Source organism: Diabrotica undecimpunctata, chromosome 1, assembly GCF_040954645.1.
Source record: "Diabrotica undecimpunctata isolate CICGRU chromosome 1, icDiaUnde3, whole genome shotgun sequence".
NCBI lineage: Eukaryota > Metazoa > Arthropoda > Insecta > Coleoptera > Chrysomelidae > Diabrotica > Diabrotica undecimpunctata.
The window spans coordinates 24905410-24922621 of NC_092803.1; the positions used below are offsets into that span (position 1 = coordinate 24905410).

General features: G+C 34.6%; 1 protein-coding gene across 11 annotated transcripts in view; it reads right to left on the bottom strand.

Annotated features, from left to right (window-relative positions):
* The window catches only part of LOC140446660 (uncharacterized), a 710626-nt gene that overhangs the window by 1054 nt on the left and 692360 nt on the right, over positions 1 to 17212 (bottom strand). For all 11 annotated transcript variants that reach the window (XM_072539286.1, XM_072539281.1, XM_072539276.1 and 8 more), the window contains 6 exons: positions 12903 to 12929; positions 12457 to 12510; positions 12257 to 12283; positions 12095 to 12130; positions 9051 to 9185; positions 4811 to 5002 (listed from right to left, as the gene is read on the bottom strand). In XM_072539286.1, the coding sequence (XP_072395387.1) occupies positions 4853 to 5002; positions 9051 to 9185; positions 12095 to 12130; positions 12257 to 12283; positions 12457 to 12510; positions 12903 to 12929 (429 nt within the window). In that variant the 3' untranslated portion in view covers positions 4811 to 4852. The remainder of the gene's footprint in view (positions 1 to 4810; positions 5003 to 9050; positions 9186 to 12094; positions 12131 to 12256; positions 12284 to 12456; positions 12511 to 12902; positions 12930 to 17212) is intronic.

The following is a 17212-nucleotide window of genomic DNA, read 5'->3' on the forward strand; positions in this document are numbered from 1 at the left end:
AGTTCGTCATATTTCAAAGATACCAACAAACGTACATTTGTATGCCAATGGACAAATAATAGAACAGGTAACTTCCATAAAATATTTGGGACCAAACATCAACAGCCAATGTAACCCAAAAAAAATCCTATCCAAAATCGAACAAACGAGGAAAACACTCATGAACATGAAAACATTTTTTACAAGATCAGACCTTAGTCTTGAGTTCAGAATTCGAAATGATCAGATGTTGTCATGCGTTGAGAGGTGAAAGATATGAGTTACTGAAAATCATATTGGAAGGTAAAGCGCAGAACAAAAATCAGTTTTAAGACGCCTGAACTCATGGCTGAAAGACCTGAGGTGATGGTTTTATCACTCATCCACAGAAATCTTTCGTGCAGCAGTTTCCAAAGCTACAATAGCCAGTTGGATCGCCAACCTTCGAAAGGAGACAGCGCAATAAGAAGCAAAAGTAAAACCAACAATACAGTAGTCAACAGCAACTTTCAGAGTAGAAAATGAGCTTTACTCAGATTTTTCCAATATTCAAACGATTAAAGCAAACACCGACACTGTTCACCTTTCTCTCGAATATGTGATAAGACAATTAAATATAGGAAGAGCTAATCTCCTAACAAATAAATTAATACAGATTGCCGCCTATGCCGATGACATCAGCATTATGTCTCGCAAAATAGAAGAGGTAGCAGAAATATATTCACGATTAAAGACGGAGGTAAAAGAGACTGGACTAGAAATAAATATTCAATAGACGAAACAGCTAACACAGGCAAGAGCTAGGTAAAACGGACGCACAGTTGACTTAGAGGACGATATTGAAACAGTAGAACGTTTTATATTTGTGGGAAATAAATTAAGCACGAATGGAACAGAAGAAAAATTCAAAGAAATATGGTAAAGTTAAAAAAACTTATTAAATTTTAATAGAAGAATGCTAAGAAAGATATTTGGACCTATTAACGAAAATAGATCATGGAGATCCAGGTATAACCATGAACTCTACTATCCCTTTAAAGAGGCACCGATCTCAAAATTCGTTAAACTTCATAAACTTCGATGGGTTTGTCATGTAGTAAGAATGGAGACCAACAGATTGGCGAAAGGTGCCCTAGATGGAAATGCATGATGCGAGATCGATAGACGGTCATGGAAAAAGTATGAGGATGAAGTCGTAGCGGATGCACGAAATTTGCCAGACCTGAGAACTTAGAGAAGAGCGAAACGGGACTGGAAAAGTTGAAAGCATAGTTTGGACGAAGAAAGTGTTAGATGAATACAGAGCGTTATCAAAAGAAATCAGGAAGCAGTGCCGCAAAGATAAAGCTGATTATATCTCTCAAATATGCAGGCAGATAGAGGAACATGGCTGTTGAAATTAACCGAGGGATTTATTTTAGACGATTAAACTCCTTACCAGAGAATTTAAATCTCAAACGTGATCTGTAATAGATAAGGAAGGTAATCTAAAGGTAATCTAAAACATGGCGAAACTACTCTTTTACTCGCTGAAGTCAAAGATGCAATTAAAACGCTAAAGAAAAATAAATCACCAGGAATTGATTCAATACCAGGTTAAATACTACAGTTATTAGGTAACAAAGGATTACACACCATCTATGTCGCTGTTTGGAATTCAGGAAAATGGCCATCATACCGCACACTGTCACTAATAACACATGCTAGTAAAATCTTGTTGCATGTCATCAAAAACAGATTAAAAACCTATATACATTATCAAATACCTCAGGAACAAGTTGGGTTTGTAAAGGGTAAAGGTACATGGAAACAAATTCTGAACCTGAGATAACTCATCGAAAAGTCTAGAGAATTTCAAGTACCTATGATTATATGCTTTGTTGACTACCAAAAGGCATTTAATTGTGTAAGCTGGATAAATCTGTGGTCCATTTTAATTGAAATGGGCACACCAATGCGCCTGGTGACACTTATTAAAAATCTGTACCAGTCCTGTATAGCAACAGTACGACCAGAAGTTCTCAAACCAATACAAGACCGAGAGAGGTGTTAGACAAGGATGCGTGTTGTCACCTGACTTATTTAACATTTATGGTGAACATGTCATGAGGATGACTTTAGATGGATGATCCGGTGGAGTAACAGTGGCTGGTAGGAAAATCTCCAATTTAAGATTTGCTGATTACACTACACTTATAGCAGCAAATAAGCAAGAAATATTTAATCTCCTGGAAGAGTTGAGTACGAAATCAATATATTTGGTCTGAAAATCAATAAAGCTAAGACAAAAATAATGGTAGTCGACAGATTCCGCCCTATTCAACTGGCTAACATATTACAGGAATACCAGATGCGATGAGTTGCCTAACCAAAGTTTGAAAAGACTGGTAAATGCGCTTGTATTCTCAATATTTCTATACGTGGCAGAGACTTGGACTCTTCGCGGACGCGAGCATCAAAAAATTGATGCCTTTGAGATGTGGTGCTGGAGAAGAATGCTGCGCATACCTTGGACAGTTTATAAAACAAACGTTTCCATTCTAAACCAACTCGAGATTAAAAAAAGGCTGCCCACAATATGTTTGCAACGTATTCTGTAATTGGTTCTGAAACGTTCCGGGGAGAAGATCAAGAGAACGACCACTAACTAGATGGTCCGACCAAATTAAGAATTCAGCTGGAAACTCATTCTGCGAAGCTTTCAGAGCAGCTGAAGGTACAGACCAATGGAGAAAAATTGTTAGGAATATTGGAAGAAATCACGATCCTTAGTAATGGCGAAACGACAAGAGGAAGAACTTAGATTTAGGCGCTATTGGAGAGAGAGAACCGCTGTGTTAAAGTTAAACAATTATTTAGGAATACTTAAATAGTAATATTAAAATAATATTACTATTTAAGTAATATATAGGAATATAATACAAATAATAGTAATAGTAAAAAACTATAATGACCAGTTCTTCAACATGTTAATAGTGAATAATTATGCGGAACAATGAATAATAACCTGTTAATATTAAATACTGATAAGAGGAAAATCATTTGTAAATAGTGAGCTGTTCATACTAGAATACGATCAATATGCGTTGCGTCCAAATAGAAAAAACAACAATGAAAAATTATGTGTAAAGTGTAAACAAATAGTAAAAGCTATAGTAGTAAGAACAGTTAATAGTGACTAAACACTCATACAACAATAATAACTAATGAACTTTCATATAAAGACAATTAACAACCAGTGAATTATGAAGAATGAGCAGTGAATAATAAGTCACACACTGAATAATTAAAGGTCCGTAAGATAGTAACCGTGTTTAAGCGAATAATAGATACATGCAAGTGAAAAAATATTATTTAACAATGAACAATATATAAACAAGTGTGAATAATGAACAATGAATATTAACTTTACCCTAAATAACAACATAAGGGTTATATTAAATCCTACATACCTACCCAAGGAATATTTGCTATTCATAATAGTAATGAACGAATTAATAAGAAACACTAGAGTCAGAACTAATCAACTACAGACAATAATAGGTTACCGCAGATTACAACCGGTAACAATAGAGTCCTTAATGTATGCAGACGACATAGTACTAATAGCAGATTCCGAGAATAAAATGCAGAAACTAATGGATATATGGGTAGAACAAATAGAAGAACTTAAAATGGAGATAAACGAGGAAAAAAGTAAGATAATGATAATCAGCGGCAAAGGAGATAATGAAGATAATCAAATAAAGATAAAATGTAAAAACTCAGAATTGGAAATAGTAACAACTTACGAATACCTGGGAAGTATAATAACTAATGATGGAAAAATAGACTGGGAAATAACAAATAGAGCAAAGAAATCAAACAAGTTATATTATGCGTTAGCCCCAATAATGGGAAAAAGAGAACTTGCACGAGAAACAAGATTAAAAATATATAACACAATAGTGATACCGACTGTGCTCTATGCAAGTGAAAACTGGACAATTCTGGAAAAACATAAGAGCAGGATAAACGCAATGGAGATGAGACATCTAAGAAGGATAGTTGGAAAGACAAAATGGGATAGATTAAGCAACGAGACTATTAGGAGAATGGCCAACCAGGAACCGATAATGAACAAAATAGCAAAGAGACAAATGAACTGGTATGGGCATCTGATGAGGATGCAATCCAATAGAATAACAAGAAAAATTTATGAAGCAAAAAACATCGGAAAAAGAAAAAGAGGCAGACCAAGAAAAAAATGGATACAGCAAGTAGTAGAGGCAGGAAAACTTAAACAAAAATCACTCGAGGAATTGAAAATAATGGCAGGAAACAGAAAAGAATGGAAGAGGTGGGTAAATGGAAATTAAAATAGCTAGCCCAAATCCGACACCCTGTTAGGGTAAAAGGAAGGGGAGAAAGAAAGAAAGAAAGAAATAGTGAGCTGTTCATACTAGAATACGATCAATATGCGTTGCGTCCAAATAGAAAAAACAACAATGAAAAATTATGTGTAAAGTGTAAACAAATAGTAAAAGCTATAGTAGTAAGACCAGTTAATAGTGACTAAACACTCATACAACAATAATAACTAATGAACTTTCATATAAAGACAATTAACAACCAGTGAATTATGAAGAATGAGTAGTGAATAATAAGTCACACACTGAATAATTAAAGATCCGTAAGATAGTAACCGAGTATAAGCGAATAATAGATACATGCAAATGAAAAATATTATTTAACAATGAACAATATATAAACAAGTGTGAATAATAAACAATGAATATTAACTTTCCCGTAAATAACAACATAAGGGTTATATTAAATCCTACATACCTACCCAAGGATCAAATGAATCAAAAATAGAGGTTAGTAGGTGAAATTAAGTGTCAGTCGGCAGAGCTTGGTTGATTTCTGCGTAATCGTCGTATTCCTCCCCTTCGACTTCCTCGTAATCTTCTCCCTCTTCGGTCGGATCTTCAACGTCGAATTCTGTGTGTATCGGCGGTGGTGGAGCTGGCCGTGGAGCTTCCTGGAATTAGTAACACCAACACCCATGCAGTTAATCAAACAAAAACATGTACAAGGTTAACGGTAATGAAGTATAAGTGGACGTACATTAATGAGTAAAAGGGTAAAATTAAATATAATCATTATTCAGCGAATAGAGTTCGCTGATAAACTCAGTTCTTTCTTATTCTCTCATTGTGTCTATTTTGGGATGCTTATTACAGGTTTAACGAATATACCTTTTACAACATCGATTTATGTGGTTTATATTCTATGTCTACCGTTCTATCATTAAGTATGTAGTCTCGTAGAAGTTCTGTTCTGTAAGACCTAATTTGTCTGGTCTCTGGTTACCTTTGGCTACTATTTTTATGTATACTAACTACTTATAAGCGACTAGTTGTTGTATACTTCTTAAATATTGATTCGAGGGCGTCTCTCAACAGTTTTTTCTTAAATATTGTCTCCTTTTCTTAGTACTTTAACCCAAATTTCGCATAACAAGTATAGTCCATCGAAAAGTTATATTGAGATTACATTTTTGAGAGGACGCAATTTTATTAATTTTTTTATGTGTGGGGATGTACGAGGGTGGATTAATATAAAACTAGCCTTTGATAGAAAAAACAAGATTTTTGGAATTAAATCGATTTATTTCTCAACATAGTCCCCTTTTAGCTCGATACACAATCGCTGGCGGCAATATCTGGGGAGTATGGTGGGTGATCAACCAATTCATAGCCCAATTCGTGTAATTTTGCCATGGCGATGGCCGATCGGTGAGCCGGTGCCTTGTCTTGGCGAAAGAGCACTTCTTTGCGTTCTCCAAACCGGGGTGTTTTCAACGCAATTCGTCATCGAATCGATCCAGTAATGCTGCGTAGTACTCACCATTGATTGTTTTTTCTTTTATCTAAGTAGTCGATGTGGATGATGCCCTTCGCATCCCGGAAAACAGTCGCCATTACTTTGCTGGCCGAATGTGCACTCTTTGCCTTCTTCGGCGGCCCTTCGTCGGGTTTACGCCACTGTTTCGACTGTTCTTTGGTTTCCGGTGTGTAATAAAGCATTCAGGTTTCATCAACGATGATAAATCTGCGAAAAAAATTATTGGGATCGCGCCGTATCATCGCCAAAAGCGTCTCCGAAGTGGTCACACGTTTTTGCAGTTGATCGATTGTCAGCAAACGCGGCACCTATCGCGTGGATAGCTTTTTCATGTCCAAATGATGGTGAATGATGTTGTGTACACATTCGTAGGAAATGTAGGACCTCTATTAACTCACGGAGCTTAATTCGACGATCTGCCATAATCATGTCATGGACTTTGTTGATCCTTTCCGGCGTGGAGACTTCATTTGGCCTCTCGGGACGCTTATCATCAAAAACACTCGTACGACCACGAACAAATTCAGCTTTCCAAAATTTTACTATTTCTAACGAAAGTGCAACCTCAGCATAAACTTCGTCCAGGGCGGCTTTTATTTGCACATTCGTTTTACCCTTTTTGTAGAGGAACTTAATCACCGAACGATATTCGACTTTTTCCATTTCCCCGAAAACACAAATTTGCTTGCTTTTGGCGGCTGTAAAAACCAAACTAATTGTTTTAAAAACTTTGATTGTTTTTGACAGACGTCATGTCATGAATGGCAAATGTCAACACCGAAACCAATTCGGTATCAAGTAGCGCCATCTGTCAAAGGCTAGTTTAATATCAATCTATCCTCGGATAGTAAAGCTTAAGTTCAAGTTGACCTTTGTCCTCCGGCCGCCATCTGTCGGGTATTTGGGGCCGCCCTCTGTCGGGTATTTGGGCCCGCCATCTGTCGGGACGTGTCTCGTAAATTAGCATCCCTACAGAAAATTTTATAAAGCATTATTTGTAGAAAATTAAATTTTCTACAACTTTATTGTTCAAAACTTTTGAACAAATTTTCTTTTCTATATAACTTTTTTTCTGTTATTTTACAATAAAATGACATTAGATCAATAATAAAGAGGGTTTTCCAAAGAATAATTATCATTACAAATGTGTTTAATTTCATTAATTGTTCTGGGTTTTACAGCACTCCGAAGTTGACCGGTTTCTTGAATAGTCATAAGAATAGGATAAAAACGAAGGCTGCAGTTCTGGACCCAACGACAGTAGGCAAATATGCTCGGCTTTCTCACTGAGAAATAATGCTGTTTCGCTAGCTACATAACTCAGGATGATTCGATAAAATTTTGATGAATTTAAGTTTGCCAATCTTGCAAGCTACTAATATTGTATCGCATCCTGAAAAATCATGGAGAAACAGCAAATTATCTGCAATGACATCGCCATATCTAAAACTTGAAGTACAGTATAATTGATGCGACTTACACCTTTTTGAAGGTTTAAAAAATTAGGCACTTTGGACACATAACATTGGACTGCTCCCTTCCTAATGCCGTGAGCAAGACAAGATTGTCAATGTCCTCTATTAAGACAGTCACAGAATCATAGGCTCGGAATGCAGCAAGCGCAGAACGGATCTGCATCAGATCCTATTTCTGATAGAGCAGTCTTGAGAAGGTCTATTAAATTTGTGTTTTTCGTTTCATTATCAAAAAATTTATCTTGGAATAATATTGGTATCTCTTATTAAACTTTATCTCTGTCCATTGGTGCTTTTTAGTGCGATGGAAGCGCACGAGGTGGGGTAAATTTTGTTGTGGTAGAATGAGTCTTCTTCTTCTTCCTCTTCTCGCAGCACTACAACTCAGGGTGGGTTTTGGCTGACTGCACAACTTGCTTCCATCTTGAACGGTCGTCCATAATAGTTGGGTCAGTGGGTAGCCCCATTGTTCGTAGATCTGACCATTTAATGTCTCTCCATCGCATTCGTGGACGTCCTAAGGGCCTTAGGACGTCCACGAATGGACTAGATTAGAGTCTATGGACATGGCCAGTCCATCTTAGACGTTGGGATTTAATCTCTTGGACTATATCACTCGCTCTATACATCTGTTTGACCTCAGCATTTGTTCTCATTCGGTATTGGGGTAGAATGAGTGGATAATAATTTAATAATAACATATGAATGTTAAGAAAATAATAAATTGATCTAAAACGATATGAATAAAAAAATATATAATAGAAAACGTAAGTCTAAGGGTTGGTTTTTGTCGTATTCTTACAAATAATCAAGAACATGGGCAAATTTGTAGTGAAAATCACTCGTTCCAGAACTCTATAAAATATTGCTCTGACATCATTTTATTTCAAAATGACTAGAAAAAATTTAAGACCGAAAAGAAAATTTGTTCAAAAATTTTTAGCTCTTTTTGTTAATAACTTTTTATTTTCTATTTTACCACAAAAAGTAATAAAAATAAACTTGTGAATAATTTAATTTGCTACAAATATTGTTTAATAAAGTTTTCTATAGAATTGCTAGTTTACGAGACAAAGCGCGAAAACCCTTTGCAGCTATTATTTTAAGATGGCGAGCATTCAAGAAATTTTTAGTAAAAATTATTCTATAAAAAACTCTATGATATTGCTCTGGTGTCATTTTATTGTAACGTTACCAGAGAAAAAGTTATAAGGCCCGAAAGAAAATTTGTTTCAACATTTTTAGTTGTTTTTGTTTATAACTTTTTTATTTTTCATTTTACGATTAAAAGTAATGTAAATAAAATTGTAGACGATTTAATTTTCTATAAGTAATGTCTAATAAACATTTTTGTAGCGCTCTTTTTTTAAGAAGGCGACCGGTGAACAAGGGTGTCGACCCCACAAACTTAAAAGCTTATACTTACTTACCCACTCAACATATCAAAAAATAAAATTGCGCCTCTTAAGCAATGGACGCTAAGGTATAAAAAATCAAACATTTCAAAGGACTAGTATCATCCATTACCTTATACCCTTATACTCTATAAAAAAATATAAATCTAATTTAATAAGTTAATAAACAGTTGTGTGTGATTGAGGGTTATTGGCTTCGGTGTCAATGTTCATCCACCATCTTACAAGTTAATAAACAGAAAATCAGTTAGCACAAAATGATATGAATAATTAAGAAAAAATATCCACATACCTTTGGAGGTCTCCATCCACAACCTGGCAATGGTAATCCGTCTGTTCCTAGAGGACAGGGAGCATCAAGTCCTGGAACTCCTTGGTCTCCCTTATCTCCTTTATCGCCTTTTCTTCCGCGTTTTCCAAGCGGACCCTGAAAAAAATATTTAGTTAAGAAAGAAACAATTACTACTACATGAAATGTGGACAAATACATCAACATCTAAGGTATTAGAATGAATAAACGTCTACAATATAGCAATACAAATATTTATTTATTTCTAGAAGACATCTGATCAAATATTTTTAAAAAACTGTTTAAAATTATGTGATAAATTTATAATAGGCAGTGGTTTATCTTTTACCTTTTCTATTTTTTACTGCTTACCTTTATAGGATCTTTGAGTTAGAAGGGTATAACAAGCCTATACTAAAAAACCAATATCGTCTCGTGGGAATAACTATAAAACTATAACAGCTTACAAGATAACTTTGAGCTTACAAGATAACACGAAAATGATGATGCCTTCATCGAGCTTGTAAAACAATCCTCATGTAAGCGCATACCCTGAGGATGTCAACATTATACATCTGGTCTTAACGACACCTTAACTTAAGAAAAAGACACTGGCAAAATACACCAAAGAATATGACAAAAGTCCATTTAGCGAAACTAAGGTGGAGCTAGATGAAAGATTGCATCAAATACTGAGCGCCTTAAGTCAAAAACAATGAAGTGAGACACAAAGTAAAAGGAAAATGACAAACAACTGTAAGTATGCTTGGAATATGATCAACAAAGTTAACGGTGATCCCACAGAGGTAAAACAGCCATGCGTAGTAACGCCAAATCAGATAGCACACCAACAGCTGCTGAATGGTAAAACAAACCACCGATGTAAAACATCAAAAATTAAGGAGACGCAAGAACAGGAAACAACTTTGTTGCGAAACGCATTTACCACTTCTTTAAACGCTTTCCTATCTTTTGTAACGTAAAATATCTGTTCAACAGTGAGGTTAGTCCAATCTCTGATGTTCCTCAGCCAAGATTTCTTCTTTCTTCCCAAACCTTTTCTTCCCTCCTCTACTCTTCCTTGCACGATGACGTGTAGAAGAGAGTATTTATCGTTTAGAAGTATGTAGCCCCGATATGATGTTTTTCTTATTTTAATTGTGTTCATAAATTTTCTGCCAAGGAAAATTAATAGAGTGGATGAAATCCTAACGGAATAGATAAAGCACGCACTTCGGATCAAAAGAGAAATAATGGGTGCTTGACCTAACAAATGTCGGTCTGTATACCAGATTCCAAAATTCTGACGAAAATCAAAAGTGATACCTCTTTTGAAACCAGGAAAGAGGCCTTATAGACGCCATATTTTTAATAGTATCCAGAAACAATATGCAAACCTAATTTCACAATAAGCAGGCCTCATGCCAAGCAAAGTCTGCACATGCCAAGTACTGAATTTATATTTTTAATATCAATAAATGATATAATTTTACACACACACATATATATATATATATATATATATATATATATATATATATATATATATATATATATATATATATATATATATATATATATATATACTGTTTTATTATATCCGCTAATTAAAAAAACAAAATTATGTTTATAATTGTCAGATTACCAATATTCCTCCATATAAATGTCAGAATATCTTACAAAGGCCTTCTTACGCCTTAGCCTTGGTTGTTGTCCATATACTCCAGCTTCTTCATCGGTTTTAGAGCCGTCTGCTGGTCTGTTTTTGGTAGTATTTTGTTGGTATTTGGACCACCATATTAGAGTGCCATACGTAATCATAGGACTAAACTCATATATAGCCAGAACGCGTGTTTAGTTTCATACCCCATGTTTTCCCACATATCATTCTATATGTCCAAAGAAAAAGCTTTGCTTGTTGGTTACTTTTTTTAAGGGGCGTTCCATGTAAGCCACTTATACAGTATTAGAGACAGTATTATCCTAGTTACTCCTAGATATTTGACCTCATCTGCCTCTTTCACAGCTTCTCCATTCAGAACGGACATCCAGATGTTATCTTAGTTCTGTCCCCCTCTGAAACTGGCTACCTCTATTTTACTAGGATTGACAGAAAGTTTTTTCCTGTCGCACTATCTAGTAAGGATATTTAATGTTCTTTGGAGTAGAATGGATAGAACATTTCCATATTTTCCTCTTACCATGATTATTAAATTATCTGCATAGGTCTACACTTCTACCCACTGTGCTTCAAGGAGCACAATCAAGTCATCCACCAGCAGAAACCACATGAGAGTAGTAAGCTCTACCCCCTGTAGGCAACCATTAGCTGTTTTGGCCAAAATCTTCTCTCCTTGCAGGTCTGTTAGAATCAGCCTATTTTTCAGAATGACTTGGATTCTGTTGCATACGGTAGTAGATATCTTTTTGATGCTGTTGCATCATAATGAGAATTTGGTAGTGTATTATTAACTGTAGTTTCTATATCTAGAAAGACGGTCAACACAATCTCTCCAGTATTATTAGAATGACCAGTTTTCTACTTCGTTCAGTGGTGTTTCTGTTGATTTTCCTTATTGATATGAATGCTGAGACTGGTTTTAATTATATGCCAACCAACAAAATATCTGTACATAAATTTGCTTCTGAATATCTGAATATATTTATATAATGTAATTTTCTTTTAGAAACAACATCAAAACATTTTGTCTTGTACAGATATTATAAAGAAATAAGGCACTAAAAAAAATCGCGAGAACAATATTATATAATATATCAACACCAGAGGTGAACTTACATTTAAGCAAGGACAATAATTTAAAAGTAAACAAAAAAGATATGGTGTTTGAATGTGGTAAAAGCACCATTCATTTGCTATACATTTGACAAAAAATGAAGATCAAGTGAATTAGTCTGATGATTACTACAAGACCTTCTACTTAACAGTCCTGTTGTGCACGAATATTCAGTACACATGCACCGAAATACATGTTGAGTATCAAAATGCAGCTGTCATAACTACAAAATTTTAATAGGAAAACACTCACCGCATCACCCTTGTAGCCTTTGTCGCCTTTCGGACCCTGTGGACAAAATAATATGTCGATTATAAAGTAATTATGGCTTGAAATTGTGCATGCGGTGTATTGTGTAGTAATAGTAGAAACATTAGATTATAAGCATTATATAATAATGATTGGTGTTAGTACCTCTTGTCCAGGAATTCCATCGGTACCCTGGAAAATATAAGTTTCGGTTAGTACTAGTAATACCCAATAAGTTTAGTATTTTTAGTTTTTCTTAAGTTCCTCTACCTAATGTCTTGTTAAGACGTTATTCGTTACTGATTTTATAAAATGTTATTTCGCAAAATTTATAGCCACTTCTAATTTATACCGCCAATACTTACAGGAAGTCCTGGATCTCCTCTCTCCCCTTTACTTCCTGGTTCTCCTTGAGCTCCCTAGTAAGAGATTTTTTTTCAGAACAATTATTTGGGAATACAAAAATTTAACATAATTTATATTTTTTATTTTTCTATTTTTTAATTGTGTCAGATAAGTTGTTTCAAATTGTAACAGTATAAACATAAATATGATTTTTATCATATTTATTATATTATATATTATCAGTAAATAAATAAGAATTTTTGGTTGGCGGAATCATCACTGTTCGAAATTGATCTCTTCTTATTGGTTCAAAAAGGTAGCAAAAAACCATAAAAACAACAAAATTTGTGTGCTTGTGAATATTTCTGATAAATTTTTACACTGTTGACAATTATTAAAATATCGTAATAATATAAAAAAAATTAAATATCGTAATAATCGGGTAATAAAAACGAAAAGAACTTACTTTCATTCCATCCAGTCCTGGCGGCCCCTGTGGAATTTATACAATATAAAAAACTTGTTAATTTTGATGGTGTTGGAAATAATGATAAAGGATGATATAGATTAACTTCTTGTCTATATGCTGGTCAAATTCATGCCTGTTAGTAAGCTCAATTAAAGTGCCAAATATTCGTAGAATCACAAAAGAAAGTGGATGCTTAAAGAAAAAAGGACAAAAACTGCAGGCTTACTTTCTTACTAAAAAAGTGACAGATGTTTGTTTGTTCTTGTAAGAAAATTTAAAAGGAAAAATCTGTTTAAAAAAAAACATGAGAGTCAGTAAGAGGCATGCCTAGATCTCTCTAAATAGATATGCTGTCAATAATAATAAGAAAAGTTAAAGGAAATGTAGATAAAAAATTATATAACTTGACAGACTAGAGAAAACACTTAAACCTCTGTAGAATTTTATCTTAAATATTTGTAGAATTTCCAAATTAAACTGGGGATTCATTTTGTTTATATAAACCACGTTTTCCAGTGGTTTCCATATTGAAGGCTTATTATATTTTAGAAATTTGGTTAAAATTTTCTTAAATATTTTCTCATTTATGTCCCATAATATCTTTTTTTTTATCCGAATCCTAAGAACAACTGTATGGTGCGTTGAAAATTTTAAGAGATGGGAAAACCCAAAATTTTTTGCAATCTACCGTCATAGACAGCGACGATAAATAAATTAAAAATATGACCATACATTGGGTATAATACCTTCATGAAATTCCTTGCTAGAAGTAGTTCTATATATAAGAATCTACAATCTCATACTTTAGAATTTATGCTATTAAAATTATTTCGTAACATCTCATAATATTTCATAACACAAAGTGTGGACGATATTTCTCCTTTATTTACTATTTATTTATTTAATAATGATTTTATTTCTACTATTCCTTTTGCAGCTTCTTCTTCCTCTTCTTAAATCTAGGATTTAGCAAGTTATTATCCGTTCAAGCATCAACCGCTTGATATTTTCATACAGTGTTCTATATTTTTTTGTTGGTGCTACAACACTTCGTGAGCATTGGCCTATCTCAAAACATCCTGCTCTTTCATTCTTTCCTGCCAAGTGCATATCTTTGATTTTTGTTTGTTTGATATCTGAGTTTAGATGTATCCTAGTTATTTTAGCAGGATCATTTTCATCCATCTCCATAAAAGCGGCTTCCCACGATCTGCGATATTCCGGACGGACGCAGACCAGCTCGCATCACGCACCGTGGGAAATGTCTCGTCCGTGATAGCACAGGCACGTCTGTGCTGGTGCGTCCTATCCATCGAGAGTCGGTAACATCAAAGGTGCGGTACATGCCCGTGGGACGCGATCCGAGCGCGTCCTTGTTTTAACTGACAAGTGCAAGTCAGACCAGAAGTTGTTCATTCGCTGACAAGAGTAGTTGTCTGTAGTGTTGTCAAAGTTGTTTTGCACTTTTTTGCTAAAAAATGGAATGGACAATGTTATTTTTGATTTGTTACATTTGTATCAAAATGAAACAAGTTTATGGAACGGCGCCAGAGCATAAGAACCGGAACGATATATACGATGAGAAATTAAAAAAGAAGAGAGACAATTTAATGTCGACATACAGAAGGCAAAAAACAAAAGTAGCGACCTACACAGACTGTCACGGACCGTAGGAAGAGCTCTGTCTGCGGTACGTTGCCGTCCGTGCTCATCAGCTGTGCGCGATGAACTGTAGAATCGAAGATCTTGAGAAGCCGCTCTAACGTAGACTACCCTGCTTAAATGGTTTATTTTGATGGTTTTCGCGATATCTGCATCACCAAAAATCTGTAGGGTTCGAAATTATAGCCTTTTCCCTATAGATCCTGTTCTTTAACTCCGCCAAACATGCTCCTCAATACTGTTCTTCCAAATATTCGCAGTAACTTTTCATCTCTTGTTATAATTGCCGATTTTTTCGATCAGTTATTGAGCACTGGGCGTGTTATTGTTGTATAAAATTTGCACTTTGTTACTCTTGATATACTTCGTGCTCTTAATTGAAGCCTATGCCAAAATAACAGTAGTTAGCCACGCACCACTAGTGACTCTAAAAAGCAGAATTCTTCCACCGTTTATATAGTGTGATGTTGCACCTCTAAGTTATTTTGTTGCATTCTTGGTATAGATGGCATGTATGTATTTTCTGTTTCTTGAATAGTTGGTATTTGTATTACTACTATCCTGTATAAACAACTATTTTTTTAAGTTTGTCGACAAGAGGTGCTAATAAAACTTTTCTTGTTACTAATTTATATTTGCTACTCAGTTTCTTGGAGGTAAAATACTATTCAAAGCTTTGAAGTAAGTTAAATGTGATTGTTATCCTTTAAAATCTTTTGTGGGAATTATCGACAGTGTTATAGAATGTTGACGTCACCACCAACTACTGAACGATAGATTTTTTCATCATAGTTCATTACTATGCATAATAATCGGCTCACTTATTGTGACCCCAATTGCTATAGTATGTGGGTAAATCTAAATCAGTCTTGGAATCGTTGGTTATCAAATCGATATTTTATTAAAAATACATTAATGATTTCATTTGATTCACTTCGATTAAATTCAAATTACGTTAAAACATTTTATGAAACTTTATGTTTCAAACACTAGAATAACAAACTAATAAACTTTCGTTTCGTTCGCGTTTCGTCAAAAAAAAATAAAAAGTGTAGTGTAAAGTTTGATGAATCGAGCAATCAAGTATTATTGGTAGGTCTGCATAGATTCTTCTTTATGTAACTTTATTAACAAAGTTAATATACAGTGAGGGGCGAAATTATGGATTAAATTCACTTCTCGAAAATAGACAATTTTTGAGGCAAATTCCGAAAAAGGTCGATTTTTATTTTTAAATTATGATTTGTTTGGAATACATATCATGCTTGGGACGTTGTCCATCTTATTGTCCATTTACAAAATAGTAAAATACTAATTCACGAAAAGGATGTCAAAAAGAGATGGAAAAAGTATTTTGACAGGTTATTAAATGAAGAATTTTACAAACAACCAGGTGAGTTAAAAGAGACAGTAACAGCCATGGTGATCGAAATAACAAACGAAGAAGTAGCTCAAACAATTCAAAAAATAAAAAAAAGGAAAAGCAGTTGGACCATATGATATTCCTGGGGAAGTGTGAAAAGCATTAGTAGAGACAAGGACAAATTCGTTAACAGGTCTATTTAATAGAATTATGGAAGTTGGACAAATGCCAGACGAATTGAGAATCAATGTATTAGTACCCGTCTACAAAAACAAGGTAAATATACAGCAATGCACAAACTACAGGGCCATAAAACTACTTGACAGACGGATACGTGAAGAAACCGAAATATCCAATAACCAGATTGGTTTTATGCAAGGCAGATCTGCAACAGACGCAATTTTCATTATAAGACAGTTGATGGAAAAATACAGGAATAAAGAAACAAACGCTCATATGGTATTCATTGATCTTGAGAAAGCATATGATAGAGTTCCTCGGGAGATTCTGTGGTGGGCACTCAATAAGAAAGGAGTCCCAACTAGTGTTAGGACAGGTGTGAGAGAGACTGATAAATTTCATGTGAAAGTAATGTAAGTGCTTAATCCTTATTTATTCTCATTAGTTCTGGGTCAAATAACAGCGAAAATACAGGGCAATATTCCGTGGTTCATAATGTATGCTGATGATTGTACTGTTAGTAGAAAATAGTGGAAGCGATTTAGAAAAAAAACTGGAACAGTAGAGACAAGCTCTTGACAAAAAAAGTTTAAAACTTAGTAGGACGAAAGAGTATTTGGAATGTTCATTTAAATATGGAGTTAGTACAAATAGAATAATATATTTGGATGGTGAAATGGTTGTGAAAAGTAATAGTTTTAAGAACCTAGGGTCGGTGTTACAGAGTAATGGGGGAATATATGAAGACGCATGCAGTAGAATTAGGGTTGGATGGATGAAGTGGAAGAAAGCGAGTGGTGTGTTGTGTGATAGAAAAATTCCAATGAAGCTGAAGGGAACATTCTATAAACTAGACACAAGACCAGATATGATGTACGGAATTGAATTTTGGGCAGTTAAAAAGAAAGAGGAGTAGCGAATGTATGTGGCAATAATGAGAATGCTTAGATGGATAAGTGGACTGACAAAAAAGGATAAAATTATGAATGAGTAGGTATATTAGAAGTTTAAGGGTTGGCACTAATTATTGTCAAGATGAGAGAGCATAGCGCATTAAGATGGTTTGGTCATGTTCAACATAGAAACGTTAGTCACCCAATAC